Genomic DNA, 21,085 nt, shown 5'->3' with positions numbered 1-21,085 from the left:
TTACAGACTCCACTAACCCAGAAATAGTACCTCGGGTTAAGAACTTTGCTTCAGGATGAGAGCAGAAATTGTGCTCCGGCGGTGCGGCAGCAGCGGGAGGCCCCATTAGCTAAAGTGGTGCTTCTGGTTAAGAACAGTTTCAGGTTAAGAACAGACCTCTGGAACGAATTAAGTGCTTAACCTGAGGTACCACTGTATGTAAATCTTGTCATGTTTTAAGCCACCTTGATGATGACCTGCAGGTATAGGGCAGTATATACATTTATATAATAATAATAATAATAATAATAATAATAATAATGGTGACGACTTGATTCTACCTTATTCTCTGCATAATAATAAAACGCTTATCATCAATGGATAAATATGAAGAAATCTGGAAGGAATATTTAAGCGATAAGGCAGACAGTGCTGGGAAGTAGGGGGAGGAGATGTGGGAAAATATTGTTAAAAAGGTGTAGTCATAGGTATATCAGTATTCAAATCTGAATTGTCAAATTGTGTTATTAGTGTTATGACGGTTTTTGTTGTGTCTTTTGCGGTTGTTGTTTGTATTGAAAAAATGATTAAATCAATTAAAATTAAACCCTTATCATGAATCTTCTTGGTAAAGTTGCTTTATAAAATCATATTTTTTTAGTGCTGGAAGGGACCACAAGGGTCACCTAGCTCAACCCCCTGCGATGCAGGAATATTTTGCCCAACGTGGGGCTTGAACCCACAACCCTGAGATTAAAAGCCTCCTGCATCTTCATTCCAACTTATTTAAGCAATGGATCATGAATGGGTGTCTGATATCTCCTGGCACAGAAGACCAGCACTGTTTTCAACATTTGACCCATTTTATTGATTTTTCCAAAATCCCCCGAGCTCTACTGGATCAAGCCAAAGGTCAGCATTCGTCCCGTCCCGCCCCACCCCTTAACTCAGCTCCGTGACTTCTTCCCCATCGCCCCTGCATGAGTCCTCTGGTGGATGGTGAGGTTCGAGGACCGGCTGAAGCGCTTTCCGCACTGGGGACAGGGATAGGGCTTCTCCCGCGTGTGGCCCCTCTGGTGGATGGTGAGGGTGGTGCTGCGGGTGAAGCTTTTCCCGCAGTCGGCGCACCGGTAGGGTTTCTCCCCGGTGTGGGTCCTCTGGTGCGCGATCAGGTTGGAGTAATCGCTGAAGCGCTTGGCGCAGTAAGTGCAGCTGTAGGGCTTCTCGCCCGTGTGCAGGCGGTGGTGGGTGATCAGGACCCCAAACTGCCGGAAGGTCTTTCCGCATTCGGGGCATGGGAAGCACTTCTCTTTCCTCTTCTGGGCGGCTGCCTTCGCGCGGCCTCCCTTGGGCCACGCAGGCTGACTCGCGCCTGTCGCCAGATTAGTTCCTTGCCACCTTCCTGTCGCAAAGGCGGCTTGGCCTGCATCCACCCGCTCACGACTCTGGGGAGCGCTGCATTCTGAGTGCGGCAGTCTTGTGGCGGGGAGTTCCGCCGGCTCGTGGCCGTTCTGCTGCAGGTTCTCTTCCTTAATTCCACCCGACAGCGTAGCGCCTGCTGGAATGAAAAGCGCACAAAGAAGCCAGGGGAAGAACAAGCAGGAGAAAAATGAGCTTAGATAACCATCGAATTGTACCCAACAATGCGTCCTCTAATTGTTGCTATAGACTCAAACTCCCATCATCCCGGTTCACTGGCCCTGATAATTGGGGCTGATGGGAGACCCCACCTCAGTGAAACAAGTGGGGTCTGGGGCTCCTACCTGAAGGGATGCCAGCTTCCTCTTCCTTGATGGTCCTGGCGATGGCAGCAGTTGTGAGGGCAGAGTCCACCGGCAACTCCTCTGAATGTACTGCACTTCTCTTGCAGGCTGTCAACTCCTGAAACACCAAGAACAGGGATGGGAAATTTCAGACTGGCCAGGGAGGGGGGGTGCAACTGTGGCCCCCAAATCTCTTTTATCTGGCCCTTGGCGCTGTTCCCCACTGCCCCTGCTTTAAGAACATAAGAACTCTGCAGAAACAGTCTCATAGCTCCTTTAAATTCCTGGGCGTTTACCTCAGTGAGGACCTCACCTGGAAAATCAACATAACTCAGGTGGTCAGAAAGGCCCAACAGAGACTCCATTTCCTCAGGGTCTTGAGAAGGAATGTTAAACAATAATAATAATATTTTTTTATTTATACCCTTCCCTTCCCGGTTCAAAAATCAGGCTCAGGGCGGCTGACCACAAATTTAAAACACTTAATTATAAAAGCAGCATAAAATACAGTATAAAAACATGAATAACAATAAAAATCAATTAGATAATTCCCAGGGCTAGCTGGCTGAATTGGTCCTACTTGGGCCAGCAAGGAGACCAGGGGAGAATTAGCTTTGGTATCTCAGAGTGGGTAATCTTCATAAAAGGGGAGGGGAAAGGAAGAGAAGGGAAATAAAAGATCAGGCTGAATTCAAATTAAAGGCCAGGCGGAATAGCTCTGTCTTACAGGCCCAATGGAAGGAGGTTAAATCCTGAAGGGCCCTGGTCTCATGGGACAGAACATTTCACCAGGTCGGAGCCATCACTGGAAAGGCCCTGGCCCTTGTGGAGGATAGTCTGACTTCCTTAGGACCCGGGACTATAAACTATGGTTATTCATGGACCTTAAAGTCCTCAGCGGGGCATACCAGGAGAGGCGGTCCCATAGATACAACAACTGATGAACTCCTTCTACTGGTCCACAACAGAAAGTGTCCTTTCATATTGTATCACAGTGCGGTATGCTGGCCTGACACCCACAGACAGAAAGTCTCTACAGAGGGTGGTGAACACAGCGCATGATATCATGGGCTGTCCCTCGAGTCCGCTGGATGACATCGCAAGGGATCGTTGCCTTAGGAGAGTGAGAAAAATTCTCAGGGATGACTCACACCCCGGCCAGCACCTCTTTAATCTTCTACCCTCAGGCAGGAGATATAGAAGTATAACCAGCCGTACCAACAGGCTAAAAAATAGCTTCTATCTGTGGGCTGTTAGGCTGTTGAATGAAAAGGTAACATAGTGAAATTGACTTGTGAGGTGGTGTGTTGTTTGATAAGAGATTGAGTGGGCAGGGGGCTTGTTTAATTTCATCGTGCACAGGTTGTACAATGACAGTAAAGGTATTAAGTAAAGGTATTATTATTATTTAGTCCAGAATCCTATTCCTACAGCAGCTGCCCACATGCCTGTGGCAAAGCAGGATTCGAACACTACCATTGGTACATCACCCTAAGCTGGCCAAAATGTATAGGTGCCAGAACAAATTATGTTGGAAATGTAAGGTGAAGGAAGGGAACTTCCTACATTTGTGGTGGTCCTGTGCTAAGGTTAAGGCTTTTGGGGATATTATCTACAATGAATTAAAAAAGATACTAAAATATAACTTCTGTAAAAAACCAGAGGCATTCCTATTAGGGCTAATTGATGAAGAAATTTATAAAAAAGATGTAAATTTATTTATGTACGCCACAACGGCAGCGAGAATCCTCCTGGCTCAAGGGTGGAAGCAGCAAAAACTCCCTACATTGGAAGACTGGAGAATAAAAATGCTAGAATTTGTGGAGTTGGCAAAGCTGAAGGGAGAATTAGGAATTGGCCCGAAGAAAAATATCAAAAGGGGGGGGGGCCACCAGGTGGCGCATTGGAAGATGGCCGACAATAACATCTCTCCGACCCACACGAGGTAATAAAGAGGCTGCTATGGGAAGTATGCAGTCTTCCTGCCCCCCCAAGGAGATGGGGGGGACAGCCTTGCCAGCGATGTCCATAATGCACGCCTTGTTTCGCTTCAGCTCGAAAATATAATTGGAAATATATAATTGGAATGAAGCTGAAGCACATACATCAAGCAAAGTTCGAGAGATAAGGCATTAATGCATCTCTGTGATTGGAGCGACGGGAGGAGACAAATAAATCAAGCGATGAACCACCATTACGAGACTGGTATGTGTGGAGCGGAAAAAAGAGGGGGGGGTGGAGGAAAAAACTTTTATTTTCTTTGCCTTATGTGAGTATTTATAAACCTCCACCCCAGAGAGACGAATCGTCGCCTTTTACTAATCGCAAGCAAGAATTTAAGAGCTGTGTGGAGTGAAATATTGATTGAAGAGAGGACTGGTAAATATTGGAGAGCAGAGGAAAAATTCTATGACGCAGTTTTTAATGGCGTCTTGCTAAGACAGGCTTGTCAAAGAAAGACGAGGGGAGGAGGACCAGGGTCATTGGAATATGAATGATGGATTGAATGTGATAACCTGGCAGAGCCCCTTTGTGATATACGTGGCAAGCTTGGGAAAATTAATAGGACAGACCGAGGATAAATTTTTGAAGAAGGGGAGGAATGGCAGCTGTCCTTATGAGATATAACTCTTGGAGTGTGCAAAACCCACGCAGATGTTGTTTGTTCCTAACCTGCTTGTGAAGATTATCGGAGATTGCAAAGAAAGGAATATATGATAACAACAAGAAAATGAAGAAAGTAATAAAGAGACTATCTGGACAGATCTGGATAGAACTGTTTGATAAAAGCAGGAACAGAAGTGATGTTTTGATCCTCGTTCGGAGCTTGATGTATGGGTACCCCCAACAAAATTTAAAAATTTGGCTGTATAATTTGGAAGTAATATGATTTGGAAATAATGTGATTGGATTGGCCTGTTAATAAAAATTGTGGTGTTTTTTTTTTAAAGAAAAATATCAAAAGGACTGGAGCAAATTTATTAATTACCCGAAAGAAAATTGTACTCATTTAAAAAACGTTTGTAGCACTAACGTGAAATGTTTTGCAATGTGAAATTAAGATGTTGTTTTGTAAACAAGAATGTGATATTTTAAGGTGATTATAGGATAAAGAAATGATTACGGGAATGCGAAAAATATGTTATAGACTATAGGGATGTCAGAAAGAGAGATAGAAGGAAGTCTAAGCTCATTTTGAGCAAATAATATAAGTTGTGAATATGTGTATTGAACTAAATGAAACATGGAAAAAATCAATAAAAATTATGTTAAAAAAAAAGCAGGATTCGAACACAAGAGCCCCCTTCCTTCCTGTGGTTTCCGGCAATTCAGAAGCACTGCTGCCTCTGACCAAAGAAGCAGAGCATAGCCATCAGGGTTAGTGGCCATCGAGAGCCCTCCCCTCCATGATTTTGTCCAATCCTCTTTCAAAGCCATCCAAGTGGGGGCCATCATAGCCTCCTGGGGCAGTGATTTCGACAGTTTCAGTACGCAATGCATGAAGAAGTACTTTCTTTAATTTATCCTGAATCCTCCAACAATCATTGGATGTCCACAAGTTCAAGCAATACTCCATTCCATTCCCCGTGGTTTTCAGTTTCCCCACCAGCAGTCAGGGCCTTCTCGGTAGTGGCGCCCACCCTGTGGAATGCCCTCCGATCTAATGTCAAGGAATTGAACAGCTACAGTGGTACTTCGCAAGACGAAATTAATTCATTCTGCGAGTTTTTTCATCTTGCGATTTTTTTCGTCTTGCAAAGCATGGATTTTGGAAAAAGCTTCAAAAATCACCAAAGTCTTCAAAAACCTCAAAAAAGGCTACCACACCGCATGCTATGAGTTGCTCCTCGAAGTGAATGCATGGTTTTAAGAAAAAGGAAACAAACTTGCAAGACGTTTTCGTCTTGCGAAGCAAGCCCATAGGGAAATCCGTCTTGCGAAGCAACTCAAAAAACGAAAAACTCTTTTGTCTTGCGAGTTTTTCGTCTTACGAGGCATTCGTCTTGCGAGGTACCACTGTATCCGACTTTTAGAAGACACCTGAAGGCAGCCCTGTATAGGGATTTTTTAAATGTTTGATGTTTTACTGTGTATTAATTTGTTGGGAGCTGCCTGGAATGGCTGGGGCAAATCAGCAAGATGGGTGGCAAAATAAAATAATAATAATAATAATAATAATAATAATAATAATAATGATGATGATGATGTTGATGATGCATTCTGTGTTCACTGAGAACACCTCCTTCTCAATAGTTTTATGAAGCTCTCTCCTTTTACAGATCTTTTGTTGTACTTCTGCCAACCTTGGGGTTCCCCTTAACCTACAGCTACACCCCCACTTGTGTGGTACCTTTTTCCCTCTACAGTGGTACCTTGGTTCTCAAACTTAATCCACTCCGGAAGTCCGTTCCAAAACCAAAGCGTTCCAAAACCAAGGTGGGCTTTCCCATAGAACATAATGCAAAATGGATTAATCCGTTCCAGACTTTTAAAAACAACCCTAAAACAGCAATTTAACATGAATTTTGCTATCTAAGAAGGCCACTGATCCATACAATAAAAACAATAAACAATGTACTGCAGTCACACAATCAATCAATCAATCAGTAGCTGAACTGGGTTCCACACAGTCACAAAAAAATAAGAGCCACAAGAACAAAAATGCAAAATAAATAACAAAAACGGACAGACCGCAGCGCAACACTCAAAACGGAAGTGTGGCACTCAAAACAGAGCACATTCGGCTTCCGAAAAAAGTTCGCAAACAAGAACACTTACTTCCAGGTTTGCAGTGTTTGGGTTCCAAGTTGCTTGAGTACCAAGGCGTTTGAGAACCAAGGTACCACTGTATAAGGATCCACACTCACCTCTGAACTTTGGAAACAGAGAGAACGGTTAAGCAACATTTAACAGGGAAGGGTCTTAGCTCAGTGGAAGAGAATCTGGTTTGTATGCTGAAAGTCTTAAGTTCATCTTCATGTGGGGCTGGGGAGTTGCTACCAGTCAGTGTTGACAAGACTAATCTAGATGGACAAAGGGATCCGACTTCCCAGGTTCCTAATGCTTGCTGCTCTCTGAAAACCAGATACCTGGATCACGTCCGCTGCAGGTTTTTTGCTTCTGTTTTCCTGGGGAGAGTGGATCGGCACGGACTGAAGTGAGGGTGTTGTTCTGTAGCCTGCTTGAGCAAGAAGGGTAAAGGATGAGAATCTGGTCCATCAGAGAGGAAATACTGCATTTTTCGCTCGATTGGACGCAGTTTTCCCCCTCCAAAAATTGAGGGGAAATGTGTGTGCGTCCTATGGAGCGAATGCAGGCTTGTGCCATAGCCGCGCGCAACCCTTCCGGCAGGGAGAGGCTGCACGGGGCTATGGCTTCTTTAGCTCCACGCAGCCTCTCCCGGCAGGGAGGAATTGCGCGGGGCTAAAGAGGAAGCCAAAACAGCCAGCTGGATCCATCTGGCAGGGAGAGGTTGTGTGCAGCCTGTACGCTGCTCTTTGGGGCTGGGGGGGGGTAAAGATTTTTTTTACTGATTTCCCCATCTAAAAACTATGGTCCTGTGCACCCTATGGTGTGAAAAAATACGGTAAATCTTAATCATTCTTGGGCTCTAACTCTAGAGACATGGGACGGGCATTTTATTCAGCACAGAGGCCTAGGAAGAAGAAGCAACATGGCTAGCCAAGTGAAGACAAGCCTTTGCTTGGAATATTCCACTGGGAATTCTGTTTGCTTGCAGTTCCTCAGCTCCCCTGAACATCAGTGGGTGGGAATAAATTTGGTACACATATCTGGGACACCATTTTTTACATTTCAAGGTCAAATGGCATCTCAACCTCCCTGCCCCTCCCCCGCCTGCTTTCAAAGTGGGGGTGGGGGAAAGAGGAGAGAAAGCAGAATACAGTGGTACCTCAGGTTAAGTACTTAATTCGTTCCGGAGGTCCGTTCTTAACCTGAAGGTGTTCTTAACCTGAAGCACCACTTTAGCTAATGGGGCCTCCTGCTGCTTCTGCGCCACCAGAGCCCAATTTCTGTTCTTATCCTGAAGCAAAGTTCTTAAGCTGAGGTAATATTTCTGGGTTAGCAGAGTGTGTAACCTGAAGCGTATGTAACCTGAGGTACCACTGTACTGTGCAAAACACCTTCCACAAATTGAAGATGTGGACCACCCACCCTTTTATTCTCCAGTGGGGAGAGAAAGATCTAACTTACATATTTCCCCCTTGAAGACAGAAAGAGAGGTTGGCATGCGCGCTCAGAATATCAGTATTTTAAAAGCACATATCCTTTTGCACCTCTAGTACAGTCATACCTCTTGTTACGTTCGGTTCAGCTTACGTCATTTCAGGTTGCGTCCCACGGCGACCCAGAAGTACCGGAAAGGGTTACTTCCGGGTTTCGCGCATGCGCAGACGCTCAAAATGACATCACGCGCATGCACAGAAGTGGCAAATCGTGACCTACGCAGATGCAGGTTGCGTTCTGCTCATGTTGCGAACGAGGCTCCGGAACGGATCCCATTCGCAACCAGAGGTACCACTGTACATACACCTATCTCCCCTGCATTTCCAATACAGTGGTACCTCAGGTTAAGTACTTAATTCGTTCCGGAGGTCCATTCTTAACCTGAAAGTGTTCTTAACCTGAAGCACCGCTTTAGCTAATGGGGCCTCCTGCTGCTGCCGCAGCACGATTTCTGTTCTCATCCTGAAGCAAAGTTCTTAACCCGAGGTAATATTTCTGGGTTAGTGGAATCTGTAACCTGAAGCATATGTAACCTGAAGTGTATGTAACCCGAGGCACCACGGCAAGATCAACCTCTTCATCCAGCAGTGTTCTTTCATATCATCTAATGCCCCTGAGAAAGCCATTGTCACATACCTATGTCTCCATCTACTTCCACGCAGAGATTCTCTGGAGGAAGAAAAAAATAAGATTGTAATCGAAACTCGCTTCCTTGGGAGAAAGCCCCACTGAGCTCAGTAAGTACTTTGGGGGGGGGGGACATGCATAGTCAAGGAGGGAGAATTAAACTCTCACAATAGAGTTTACGGCTGCTATAATTTATGAGAAAAAACAATCCTTATGGTCCGCTGATCTAGGCGACTGAGATTGGATCTTTCTGTAAGAGGAGTCAAGAATGGAACCAAGGGCTTGGATCTGAATTCAGCAGCACAATCTCATGTGTTTATTCAGAAGTCGGTCTGTCTGGTTCACACACAATACTAAACCATATTTTATTAAACCATGGTTACATGAACCATGGCTTAGCAGCATGTATGAACTCAGCCCTAGCTATGGTTTGTTTACTGTCAACAAACCAGTCTGAAACAAAGGTTTGCTGTTAGTAAAGACAAAGCCAAGTTTGTAAGTTTGTAAAGCTTGGCGTTATGTGTAAACCCAGCACTGTCCCTTAACCATGGTTTGATTCACCACACCGGCTGCTGACGCTCACCAAACCGCAAAGGAACGAGGCGAAAGCAGCTGGAGACAAACCTACCGTATTTTTCGTCCCATAGGACGCTCCGTCCCATAGGACGCACCTACTTTTGGGGGGGGGGGGTAAATAAAGGAAAAAAATTTTTCCTTTATTTCCCGCCCAAAACCAGGTCGAGGAACAGTGGGATGGCGGCGCTGCGCCTCCCCGCTGTCCCCCGAGCTTGTGGGGCTGGCCGATGTCTGTCCGGCGCGCGGGGCGCTCTGCTTCAGGGTGCCCCGCCCGCCGGGCAGCAGGCTGTGGACACCTGCGCGAAGCACGGGGCATCCTCCAAAGGGCTCCCCGTGCTCCGCGCTGCCGGCTGCCGCCTGCAAGCCCTGCGCGCCGAGGGGAGTTCCCCCGGGCGCGCAAGGCTTGCGGACACCTGCGCGAAGCACAGGGCGTCCTCCAAAGGGCGCCCCGTGCTCCGCGCTGCTGGCTGCCGCACGCAAGGCTTGCGGATAGCTTCCTGGAGCCTGGAGAGCGAGAGGTGTCGGTGCGCACCGACGCCTCTCGCTCTCCAGGCTTCAGCGAAAGCCTGCATTCACCCCATAGGACGCACACACATTTCCCCTTCATTTTTGGAGGGGAAAAAGTGCGTCCTATAGGGCGAAAAATACGGTAACTTTGGAGAAACAAGTGATGGTTTGTTTGATAATCTGTGGGACAAGTTGTGGTTAAATTTGTGGCTCAGCATGGTGGGCAAACCATATCAGCTCATAACACAGACACTCCCAGCAGAGCTTTTCCGAAAATAACCCTCAAGCTGCCCAGCAAACTAGGTTTTTTGGGTTTTTTTTAACATTTGGAACATCAGAGTTGAAGAGAGTTGTAGCCCAACAACATCTAAAGAGCACCATGCTGGCAGACTCAAAAAGCCACAAAAATCAACCCCACCCACATGGCTGCAGGTATCACGCAAATAACACAAGTCCCATGAGGCAGTGCCACAACAAGACTCCTGTTTACCTTTGAATCGCAGCAGCACCTCCTGCAGGATGGCCCGTTTCTTGGAGAAGTTGCTGAGTCTCTGCTTTAGCTCTGCTACTGTGAGGTCTGCCTTCAACATGCCATCTTCCATGCTGAAGAGTGAGGAAGAAGAGAGATGATCCCAAAACCCAACATCCATTTCTCTGCTTGTTACAAACCCAGCTGAGATGCAGAGGGACGGGGCCAATATTTACCTGCTCCTTGTTCTTCCAACACCCTAAAAGGAAAGATAAAAAGAGGTTTATGCGCACATGAGTCAGGGAAGCATACCTACCAGAATGTGGTGGCTAGACTGGTGACTGGGAGTGGCTGCCGAGGCCATATAACACCAGTCCTGAAAGACCTACATTGGCTCCCAGTACATTTCCGAGCACAATTCGAAGTGTTGGAGCTGATCTTTAAAGCCCTAAACAGCCTCGGCCCAGTATACCTGAAGGAGCGTCTCAACCCCCATCGTTCAGCCCGGACACTGAGGTCCAGCGCCGAGGGCCTTCTGGTGGTTCCCTCACTGCAAGAAGTGAGGTTACAGGGAACCAGGCAGAGGGCCTTCTCGGTGGTGGCACCCACCCTGTGGAACGCCCTCCCATCAGATGTCAAGGCAATAAACAACTATCTGACTTTTAGAAGACATCTGAAGGCAGCCCTGTTTAGGGAAGTTTTTAATGTTTGATGTTTTATCACTTCTTTATTATTATTATTAATAATAATAATAATAATATTCTGTTGGGAGCTGCCCAAAGTGTCTGGGGTATAAAAATAAATTATTATTACCACTATTACTATGATTATTATTATTACTTCAAAGCCACAAATATGGACCGTTATGAAAAATGGCAAACACTGGGCCATCGTTAAAAGTATAACAGCACTACAAAAAGTAGGAACCAGCTTCCGAATTGAATGAGACACTCATGCTACATTCAGACATTATAAAACACAAATACAATTACAGTATTCTTATTTAAATCACCAGCATGTTTCAACCAGGAAAAAGCACCTGGTTGGAGCTTTAGCCCCAGGTTCACCAGCCCTGTTGCAGAACTTACAGGCGACACTTGGCCGCGTTCCCTGTATGGTTCCTGCTGCAGAGGATCCTCACGGAGCGTTTTGGGGGCTCCCTGGGCGATGTCTCTCTTGAGTTCTTCCCAGTGGTTCCGCAAATGCCTCTCCTGCTCCTCCAAAAAGCCACGCAGCTCCTTCCATTGCTGGGTCAGCTGCTGTCCTTCCACTTCCGCCTGCTTCTGCAGGGACAGGATCGAGCAAAACAAATCGAGCGTGTGGCAAAGGAGAGTTCCTGGAAGAATCGCCAAGGCAGCATTCCCCAGCGTAGCTCTCAGGCCTTTTAACAGCTGCCTGGCAAGCAAGAATTCAGCAGGCGAGGCTCCTCCTAACACACAGTTAACCTGCGGGGAAACTCCCCAGGCTAAATTTCTACCTGCGACATGCAACAGCCAGCACAGAGATGGGGAACCAGGAGCCGTTCAGGTGGAACAGGAAAAATCTACTGGATGCAGCCAGCATGGCCAATGGTCAGAGATGGTGTGGGGAGCTGTGATGGACTGGCTGGATACAGAGGAGTGGTGCGAGGCACCCGCTGTGGAACCCCCAGGGGAAGAAGACTAAGAGCCAGGGGAGTGGTGACAATGGGGGCGAAGAGGGAGCAAACCGGGAGATGGTGGTGTCAGAAGCTGAAGGGGCAACAGGATTCAGTGAGCAAGAAGAGGCTGTGGCAGAGAGCAGTGCAGAATCAGAACCTTTAAACTCATTCAGGAAAGGTCTACTGGGAAGAGTTGCTGGTAGGCCCGCATCATTTTGGTTTCTTTGAATAAAGGGTTGCCTCCACTGACACTACTGTTCATTTATTGCTGACCCACTCCCAGCTCCAGCTCCTAACGACGAACACCCAGGCTCCCTGTCTCTGAGTTAGAGCATCAGGGCAAAGAGAGGTCCAAACGCCCTCTCCGAGCCACGGAGGTCATTGGGAGACCTTGAGCCAGTCTCCATCTCTTAGCCTAACCTACCTCACAGGGTTGTTGTGAGGGCGGCAAGAGATGGCGGGGAATTGCACACTTCCCTGAGTTCCTTGTAAGAACAGTGTTGTGTGTACAGTGGACGCTCGGGTTGCGAACGTGATCCGTGCGGGATGCACGTTCACAACCCGCAGCGGCACGTCTGCACACACGCAGGTTGCGATTCGGTGCTTCTGTGCATGCGCAAAGTGCAATTTAGTGCTTCTGCACATGTGCGACCGCTGAAACCCGGATGTAACCCGTTCCGGTAAATCCGGGTTTCGGCGGTCCGTAACCCGAAAAAAACGCAACCTGAAGCGTCTGTGACCCAAGGCAAGGTGTGACTGTATAGAATTCAACAAGGGTGGCCAAATGCAAAAGCGGTTGTGGCTTCCGCACCGTTAATTGCTGTACAGAAGAGGAAATTTGTCGTGCAAGTGACGTTTTTGCTACCCTACTTGCAAATCTGATTTAAAATACCTACCAGCAGCTCCTCTCTCTGCTTCTCTTCAGTGGTGCTGGCTTCTCTCTCCAGCTTCAGACCAGACTGGTCCACCACCAGCTTTCCCTGAAAGACAGATGTGGTTATTTTTGTGAACAGCTGCACAAAGCGCTGCCAACTCTCAACACCACGCCGTGCTCTCACGTCTTTAGCAAATCTCTGCTGATTTCAAATGTTCAGGGTGCTGTTAGCTAGGCGGTTTTATTTCTCTGGTCACGTAGCAACCCTGGCTATAAGACGTTTCAAAAATTATCTGCAGGAGCCTGATGACTGGTCCCCATGTCCTTCAATGTCAAGGTAAAGGGATCCCTGACTGTTAAGTCCAGTCGCAAGCGACTCTGGGGTTGCAGCGCTCATCTCGCTTTACAGACCAAGGGAGCCGACGTTTGTTCGCAGACAGTTTTTCCGGGTCATGTGGCCAGCATGACTAAGCCACTTCTGGCGAAACCAGAGCAGCGCACGGAAACACCGTTTACCTTCCCGCTGGAGCGGTACCTATTTATCTACTAGAACTGCGTGCTTTCAAACTGCTAGGTTGGCAGGAGCTGGGACTGAACAACAGGAGCTCACCCTGTCGCAGGGCCTCGAACCGCCAACCTCCCAATCGGCAAGTCCAAGCGGCACAGTGGTTTAAACCACAGCGCCACCTGTGTCCCTTCCTTCAATGTAGTAGGCCCAATTCTATGGAACTCCCTCCCAGGAGAAGCCAGGCGGGCACCTTTCCTGCAAAGTTTCAGGTGTCTAGTCAAAACAGCTTTATTTCAGGAGGCCTTTGCACCATGAATTCTATTCTAATTCTCTGATGCTTTAAATTTTGCACGTTGCATGTTTTGTTTATTTTATTTTTTTGTAAGCTGCTTTGACAGGCACATGAAAAGCAGGGCATGATTTTTAAATAAATCCCAGCAGCTTGTGGTGATCCTTGGACCTGTTTGCCACTGCTCAGGGGACCACCATTCTGGCTGCAAGACTATAAAGCAGAGATGAAGAACCAGCAGTCCTCCAGACATTGTCGGACTCCAACTCCCATCAGCCCCAGCTAGCATAGCCAAGGGTCGGTGATGATGGAAGTTGGAGTCCAATAACACCTGGAGAGCCACAGATCAGCTCCCTTGCTAGGCACACTTATCTGAAAGGAATCCCTATTGAAAGCAAAACAATTTACATCTGACCAGGCATGTAAGGTTAGCATTAGCCAAGGCTTGTTTGGATCAGGCCGCAGCTTACAGCTCAGAGGCATATTAATAAGTGATAGGCAGGGGAAGCCCAGGATGTTGTAAAGAAGGAGTTCCCCATGGCAGGTAAAAGCATCACTCACCCAGAGTTCCTCCAGACATTTGCTTATGTATAGACTTTGATCACAGTGATGGATACCAGCAAGGCAAGGCTATTTGTTCCCTTAACCCAATAATGTCTTTGCATTTTTTTTTAAAAAAACAACACATTATGACAATATTGCTGCTGGCTTAAAATGTTGCCCAGTTTTTCAGCAAAAATCAAAGCCAAAACAGAATTTTGAAAAGCCTGGTAGGATGAGGCCAAAGGCTTATCTCAGGCATAGGCAAACTCGGCCCTCCAAATGTTTTGGGACTACAATTCCCATCATCCCTCACCACTGGTCCTGTTAGCTAGGGATGATGGGAGTTGTAGCCCCAAAACATCTGAAGGGCCAAGTTAACCTATGCCTGGCTTATCTGGTCCAGGAGTCTGCACTCACAGGGGCCAAGCCTCTTGGAAGCCAGCAAACACACCTGGGGAGAACAGCAGCAGTTCTCCCCGCTTGAAATTCCCAGTATACTGCCTCTGACTGCCTCTGACATCGGGAGACAGAGCAAAGCCATTGTTCTTTTGTTTTATGGCTCAGGACGCTTCATTGCCAAGTGACCCGGATATCCCCCCCCAAAAAAAGAAACAAATACTATTATAGACATCTAGATGTGTGCTTTTTCTGTTTCTTTTTCAACGACAGCTGGAAACTTTTGAGATCCAGGCGACTGCAGCCGCCTCCCAGTTTCAACACTGACACATCCAAAGCATAGCTGTGAACTTTCCCCTCTTTTAAAAGGGAAATTCCCTTATTCCGAATAGGATTCCTCGCGAGAAAAGGGAAAAGTTGACAGCTATGGTCCAAAGGCTGGAAGCAAGAGGCAGATCTCAACCCCCACAACACCCCCCCCCCCATTCCCCGCAGGACCACCGAGGTTTCTTAAACCCCGCCACGCAGCTTCCACCCACCCCATCCCGGAGTATCTTTCCTGCTCACAGACATTCCCCCAAACACCCCCGCCGCCGTTCCCACGATCGAGGCCGAACCAGGCGCAATGCTGGACGACGATCCTCCGTCCACGGAAGCGGGGGGTCTCTCTCCCTCCAGAGGCGGCAGCGGGGGGCCGCGGCGGGGGCTCCGGAGGCGCTCCGCCAGGCTGCCCAAAAGCGGGCTGGGCTGCAGCAGGCGATGCAGCGGGAGCAGCTGCCGGCAGAGCGGGCAGCGCAGGCTGCTCTCCAGCTGCCCCCAGCAGCGGCTCACGCAGGCCCGGCACAGGTTGTGGCCGCAGCCGGACACCATCACCGGGTCCCGGAAAAGGTCCAGGCACACGGGGCAAGAGAGGGCGCCCCGAAGGCCTCCCAGATCGGCCATGGCCGCAGTTTGGAAAGCACAAAAGGATCCCTGGGAAACAGGGTGGGATTGGGGGGAGGTGGGCGGGGCCTCCTGTTAGCCCCGCCCTTTCGGGTGGAGGTGCTTAAGGGGGCGTGGCAGGCACCGCCGCCGCTGAGTTTCCATCGTTTCCCCCACGACCGAGCTTTGCGATCGTTTAGTCCGCTTTGGAATTTGGGAAGAACGCGGCTGGATCAGGCCAATGGCCCAGCCAAGGCCAGTCAGTGCCGGATTTACGTATAAGCTAAACAAGCTATAGCTTAGGTCGGGGCCCCCCAAAAAATTTAAAGGGAAAAAAACCTGGATGTACACTTCCAAAATATAAGATAACAAAACAAAAAGAAAATCCCACAATTGCATTGTACAGGTTAAAACACTTGAGTTCATATTAATAAAGCTATTTATAATTATTAGTAGTTTGCATCCTATATTTACATCTATTATTTCATGTTATAGCAAGTTTCTAGAGACCAGTCTTTGTATACTGTGTTTCTCAAGGAACTTTTGTTATTGCCAAATGCCAATGTGTTTGCATTATTAAGTTTGTTATGAATAAAGAATAATTTTAAGTTAGAGCTTAATCATTATCTCACTATTACTATACTTCTTAATTGTATTTCAGTTCAACAATTACTTTAATAAAATACATATTTTCTTATGTGCAAATGGCTTTAGATACCTATTAGGTCCATCAATTACCCTATAGCATATATTCAACACAAAAAACAGTGGCAATTTGTTTTTGACAATTTGTTGTTGACAAAGGACAGCTGGACATTTAAAGGGCCCCATTACCTTCAGTAGCTTAGGTCCTCATGAAACCTAAATCTGGCCCTGGCCAGCATCCTGATCTTGCAGTGGCCGACCAGTGGGAAACCAGTGAGCGGAGCAGGAGCACAAGGGACCCTCCCCTCCTGTGTTTTCCCGCAACTGGAATACAGAAGCATTACTGCCTCTCAATGCCAGAGGCAGAGCGTAGCCTTCATGGCTAGTAGCCATGGATGCCTTTCGCTCCATGAATCCCCTTTTAAAGCCTTCCAAGTTGGGGGGCCGTTGCTGCTTCCTGGGCACACGAGTTCCACAGTTTGAGAGGGAAAGGGATGCTTTGGCAGATCATAACAATACTCTAATGGTCCAAACCACTGAGCCTCTTGGGCTTGCCGATCAGAAGGTTGGCAGTTCAAATCCCCACGATGGGATGAGCTCCCGTTGCTCGGTCCCTGCTCCTGCCAACCTAGCAGTTCAAAAGCATGTCAAAGTGCAAGTAGATAAATAGGTACCGCTCCAGCGGGAAGGTAAACGGCGTTTCCGTGCGCTGCTCTGGTTTGCCAAAAGCGGCTTAGTCATGCTGGTCACATGACCCAGAAGCTGTACGCCAGCTCCCTTGGACTATAGAGTGAGATGAGCGCACAACCCTAGAATCATCCGCGACTGGACCTAACGGTCAGAGGTCCCTTTACCTTTAACAATGCTTAAAAAACAAGTAGCAAACACGCAACCTCTGAATAAGGGTTGTGAGAGAAGAAGCAACGGGAGAGAGGGCTGCTGCTTCCCCGGGCCATTTGTAGAATAAAAACCGATTGGTCCTTAATTTAAAGGCACTATTAGACAATTCCTGTGAACTGGACAACGAAAGTGCCAAGAAAAATGTATACTGCCATCTATTGGCAAAGGTACTTATTTGCAATTCCTATTGGAAATAAAATTGGAGCAAAACCGACAAAGAATCTTGCGGTGCTTTAAAGATGAACAAAGTTTAAACTTCCATTGGCTATTTATTTATTTACTGAGTTTATATCCCTCCTCCAAGGAGATCAAGGCAGTGCACATGGTTCTCACCTCTCCATTTTATCTTCACAACAACCCTGTGGGGTAGTTGTCAGAGACTGAGAAACTGGCTGGCCCAAAGTCAAGGCTGAGCAGGGATTTGAACCTCCTCAGCCTCCCAGGTCCTAGAGTCCATTTTATCAGGTGCAATAGAGTAGAATTTCCTGATTACCGTAATTGTAACCCAGCAGTTTCACACTGGCGCTATTGTAACAACACCAACAAATATTTTTATATATTTGCCCCTGACGGGACTCAAGGCAATTTACAGATTCATCTCATAATCGTGGGTGACTACAAAATATAGAGTAAGGGTGAAAGAGATTTGGGAGCCTGACTGATTCACTTCCACTGACAAGCCACATGTGGAGAGAACTAATTTGCTGGAAATGTTTAGATATGGAGGTTTTTCACTCCTTGCAGGAGTTCAGCTCCTGAGGGCCAAGTTGTTGTTGTTGTTGCCAAGTTGGTGGTGGTGGTGTTGCTTCTATTATTCCTCCATTAACTGCCCTGCTGGATATAAACTTGCCTCATTCCTGGGTTAAGTACTCTTTCTCATAATGGCTATGCATTGGCCTGTCTGAAGACCCCAGATCTTCAGGCTGTAGAGATTACTTAAATAACAAAAGAGAACTGTTGAAAGGCAAGACAAACTAAGCAGGAAAGGCTGGTGTCTTCCTCCTTATTGTTCTGTGCTCTTCATAAAATAATTCAGGGTCACCTCAAGAATCAGCCATTAGCGAGTTTTTAAAACTTCCCTTTTGCAACTTGAGGCTCTGGATTAATTTTGATACTGTCTTTAAGTATCAGGGACCAGGGAGAAAGTGTAAAAACTTTAGGCTCCAGTTCTCCTGATTTGCCCAGGCTCTTTATCCAGTTGGCTTTAGGTCCTATTCGTGGTAGTAAATAAGCACCTTTGTTTTGCCTCCGTCATTCTGGGGATGTTTAAAAATATATATACCGGTATCTTCAGGCAAGTTGCTAGAGGTTTTCCACCCCCTCCTTCAGGAAAGTAGAAAAAAATCTAATGCCATCTAGTCCACTACAGTGGTACCTCAGGTTAAGTACTTAATTTGTTCCAGAGGTCCGTACTTAACCTGAAACTGTTCTTAACCTGAAGCACCACTTTAGCTAAAGGGGCCTCCCGCTGTCGCCGTGCTGCTGCTGCACGATTTCTGTTCTCATCCTGAAGCAAAGTTCTTAACCTGAAGCACTATTTCTGGGTTAGCGGAGTCTGTAACCTGAAGCGTATGTAACCTGAGGTACCACTGTATTCTGTTCCCTCCTCTGCCAGCTACAGGATTCAGGGAAGCCCCTGCCAACCAGAGTTCCCTGGGAAGAGGGATTGATTATTAAACCGCTCTGGGAATTGTAGGTCTGTGAAGAGCTCCGAACAGCTCTCAGCACCCTTCACACGCTACAGTTCCCTAGGGAAAGTTATGACTCTTTAAAGTGACATTGTACTGCTCTAACTGTAGAGTGCAGATGGGCCTTTAGTGGCAGAGTGTATGCTAGGGTTGCTAGGTTGGGATTTGGCCATTGGGAATCACTGAAAAAAGGCTGAACAACTTTGGCCAACAAAGCTTTGCCTGGAAAAGCTCAACATTTGTGTCTGGATTTTTCATTTTCTGAAATATTGCAAAACTAGCACATGCTCTGCTGACAAAAGGTCCCAAATTTGATCCTAGGCCTCTCCAGGGGAAAGGATCAGGTAGCAAGCATTAAGAGAGGCCTCAGGGTGAGACTCTGGAGATCTGACCCAGGGATGGGGGAACCCATGTGGACCTCCAAGTGTTGCTGGACTACAGCTGCCAATAATCCCCGACAGTTGACCACAGCAAATGAGTGTTGGAGGTGATCAACATCTGGAGGGCCACCTGAATGTGACATCTGCCACATTCTCATGAGCAACCGTGGTGTAATGCATTTCTCTGAGAATGCTGCTCTAGACCAGGCACCCCCAACATTCAGCCCTCCAGATGTTTTGGACTACAATTCCCATCATCCCTGACCACTGGTCCTGTTAGCTAGGGATCATGGGAGTTGTAGGCCAAAACATCTGGAGGGCCTCAGGTTGGGTATGCCTGCTCTAGACCCACAGCAGAGGGTGGGGTGGGACTTGCTATTTCACTCTATTTTTTTATTATCTCCTTTGACATTCCTCTCTCTCATTCTGAAAGCTCAGTTGAGAACAAAACGTTTGAAAGGCTGCAAGTTCCTCATCTCTTGAGTCCATAATACTGGGCTAAATGGACAAACCATCTAACCTAGCATAAAGCTTATGTGTAGTTCATCACTTTTACCATATTTTGTATGTGTTTATATCAATACATTTTTTTACATTAAAAAAAAGTTTTTGACACTTAGAAGGATTTGCATTAAAAAAATTGACTTCTTTGTAAAATTTTATTTTTTAAAAAAATCTAACCTTAAAAGCAGCTTGTGTGTGGCAGTGGCTACACATGCATGATTGAGTTTATACTACTGCTCTGCCTCTTGAGTGGCTGGGGAAGCCCAGCCAGATGGATGGGGTATAAATAATAAATTTTATTATTATTATTATTATTATTATTATTATTATTATTATTAAGGTTGGACCATGTTCCACTCAGCCTCCTTTTCACTGATGGCTCCCATGACATGTGGCCTTTTCAGCAACCAGGTAAAAATACTTGCTTTATGCTCCCAGGCTTCCAAATAAACATTTTAGGATGTCTTCGATCTTTTATGCCACTGCTACCCACAACAGTTTTTTATTCTGCTTTAGGTATTACAGTCGTAGCTTGGAAGTTGAACGAATCTGTTCTGGAAGTCCATTCAACTTCCAAAATGTTTGACTTCCAAGGCACAGCTTCCGATTGGCTGCAGGACCTTCACGCAGACAATTGGAAGCTGCGGAAGCCCTGCCAGACGTTCAGCTTCCAAAGAACATTCGCAAACCGGAACACTCACTTCCGGGTTTGCGGCATTCAGGAGCCAAAACATTTGACTGCTAAGGCGTTCGGCAACCAAGGTACGACTGTATATTTTCCATGTCACGGTTATAACATTGTACAGTCAGCTAGAAAACCTCACTGGTTGAGTGGTGAAAAAAATTGTAGGAAATAAATAAGTAAAAGCAGACCTGTGAGGGGTATGGCCTGAGGAGAATTCTGAGGGCCAGATAAGGGGACCTAGAGGGCCACATTCAGCCTTGGAATCTGAGGCACTCTATACCTCTTACTACCAAGGACAGACGAGATATTACTCTTGATAATGGCCAGAATACGAACTTGCTGAGGTGACTGAGCTGCTTGCTCTCAAGACAGAATGTCAACAAAGAAAGGACAGGTGTCTGGTTCAATCCAGGAAAAATTCCTGCCTGAAACTCTATACTAAGCCAGACAGGTTAATGGTTTGACTTAGTGCAAAGTAGCTCCTTAAATTCCCATGGACCAACAGTATAAACCTGTGATGTATTTGTGTGTGACAGAGGCAAAGACACTGATCTGTATGTAACAGGTTTTTATTCAGGCGGAAATTGTGTTTTCCTACATCCACATGTGTTAAAAGGCCATTAAGGGAGAGCCCATCAGGACTGAATTTCTTGTCGGAAGGGTAGAAGGTGTATCATCTCACCAAGCTTTGCTCCGTGGCAGATAATGGACTACAACTCCCCATCAGCCCCAGCCAGCATGGCCAGTGGTGATGGAAGCTGTAGTCCACCAAACATCTGGAGGACCAAAGGCCCCCCTCTATCCTTGCTCTAAGGCAGGACGTGTGAGGTAGGAGAACAAAAGCAGACAGGATAAATCCCCAACTTGGGGGCTGGGCGAGGGGGTTGTTTTTTTCAGATATCCTCTTCCCACTATGTGCATTTTCCATGGATAGGCACAAAGGGGT

General features: G+C 46.8%; 1 protein-coding gene across 3 annotated transcripts; it reads right to left on the bottom strand.

The window, feature by feature from the left end:
* Positions 1–823: 823 nt before the first annotated feature.
* On the bottom strand, positions 824–15,392 carry LOC307208597 (uncharacterized protein). 3 transcript variants are annotated; one of them, XM_079963368.1, is made up of 9 exons: positions 14,984–15,392; positions 12,703–12,786; positions 11,256–11,450; positions 10,404–10,426; positions 10,189–10,301; positions 8,625–8,657; positions 6,833–6,924; positions 1,743–1,860; positions 824–1,537 (listed from the first exon to the last, which is right to left on the bottom strand). In XM_079963368.1, the coding sequence occupies exons 1-9, from the start codon at positions 15,356–15,358 to the stop codon at positions 927–929; spliced, it is 1,644 nt and encodes a 547-aa protein (XP_079819494.1). In that variant the 5' UTR covers positions 15,359–15,392; the 3' UTR covers positions 824–926. The 3 variants fall into 3 exon arrangements, with proteins under 3 accessions (XP_079819494.1, XP_079819496.1, XP_079819495.1); XM_079963370.1 differs by having other exon boundaries at positions 824–1,534; XM_079963369.1 differs by having other exon boundaries at positions 6,833–6,921; positions 14,984–15,389.
* Between the last annotated feature and the right edge of the window lie 5,693 nt (positions 15,393–21,085).

This window comes from Podarcis cretensis (assembly GCF_951804945.1).
Source record: "Podarcis cretensis genome assembly, chromosome: 2".
Lineage (NCBI taxonomy): Eukaryota > Metazoa > Chordata > Lepidosauria > Squamata > Lacertidae > Podarcis > Podarcis cretensis.
This window is presented reverse-complemented; position numbering and strand designations above follow the sequence as displayed.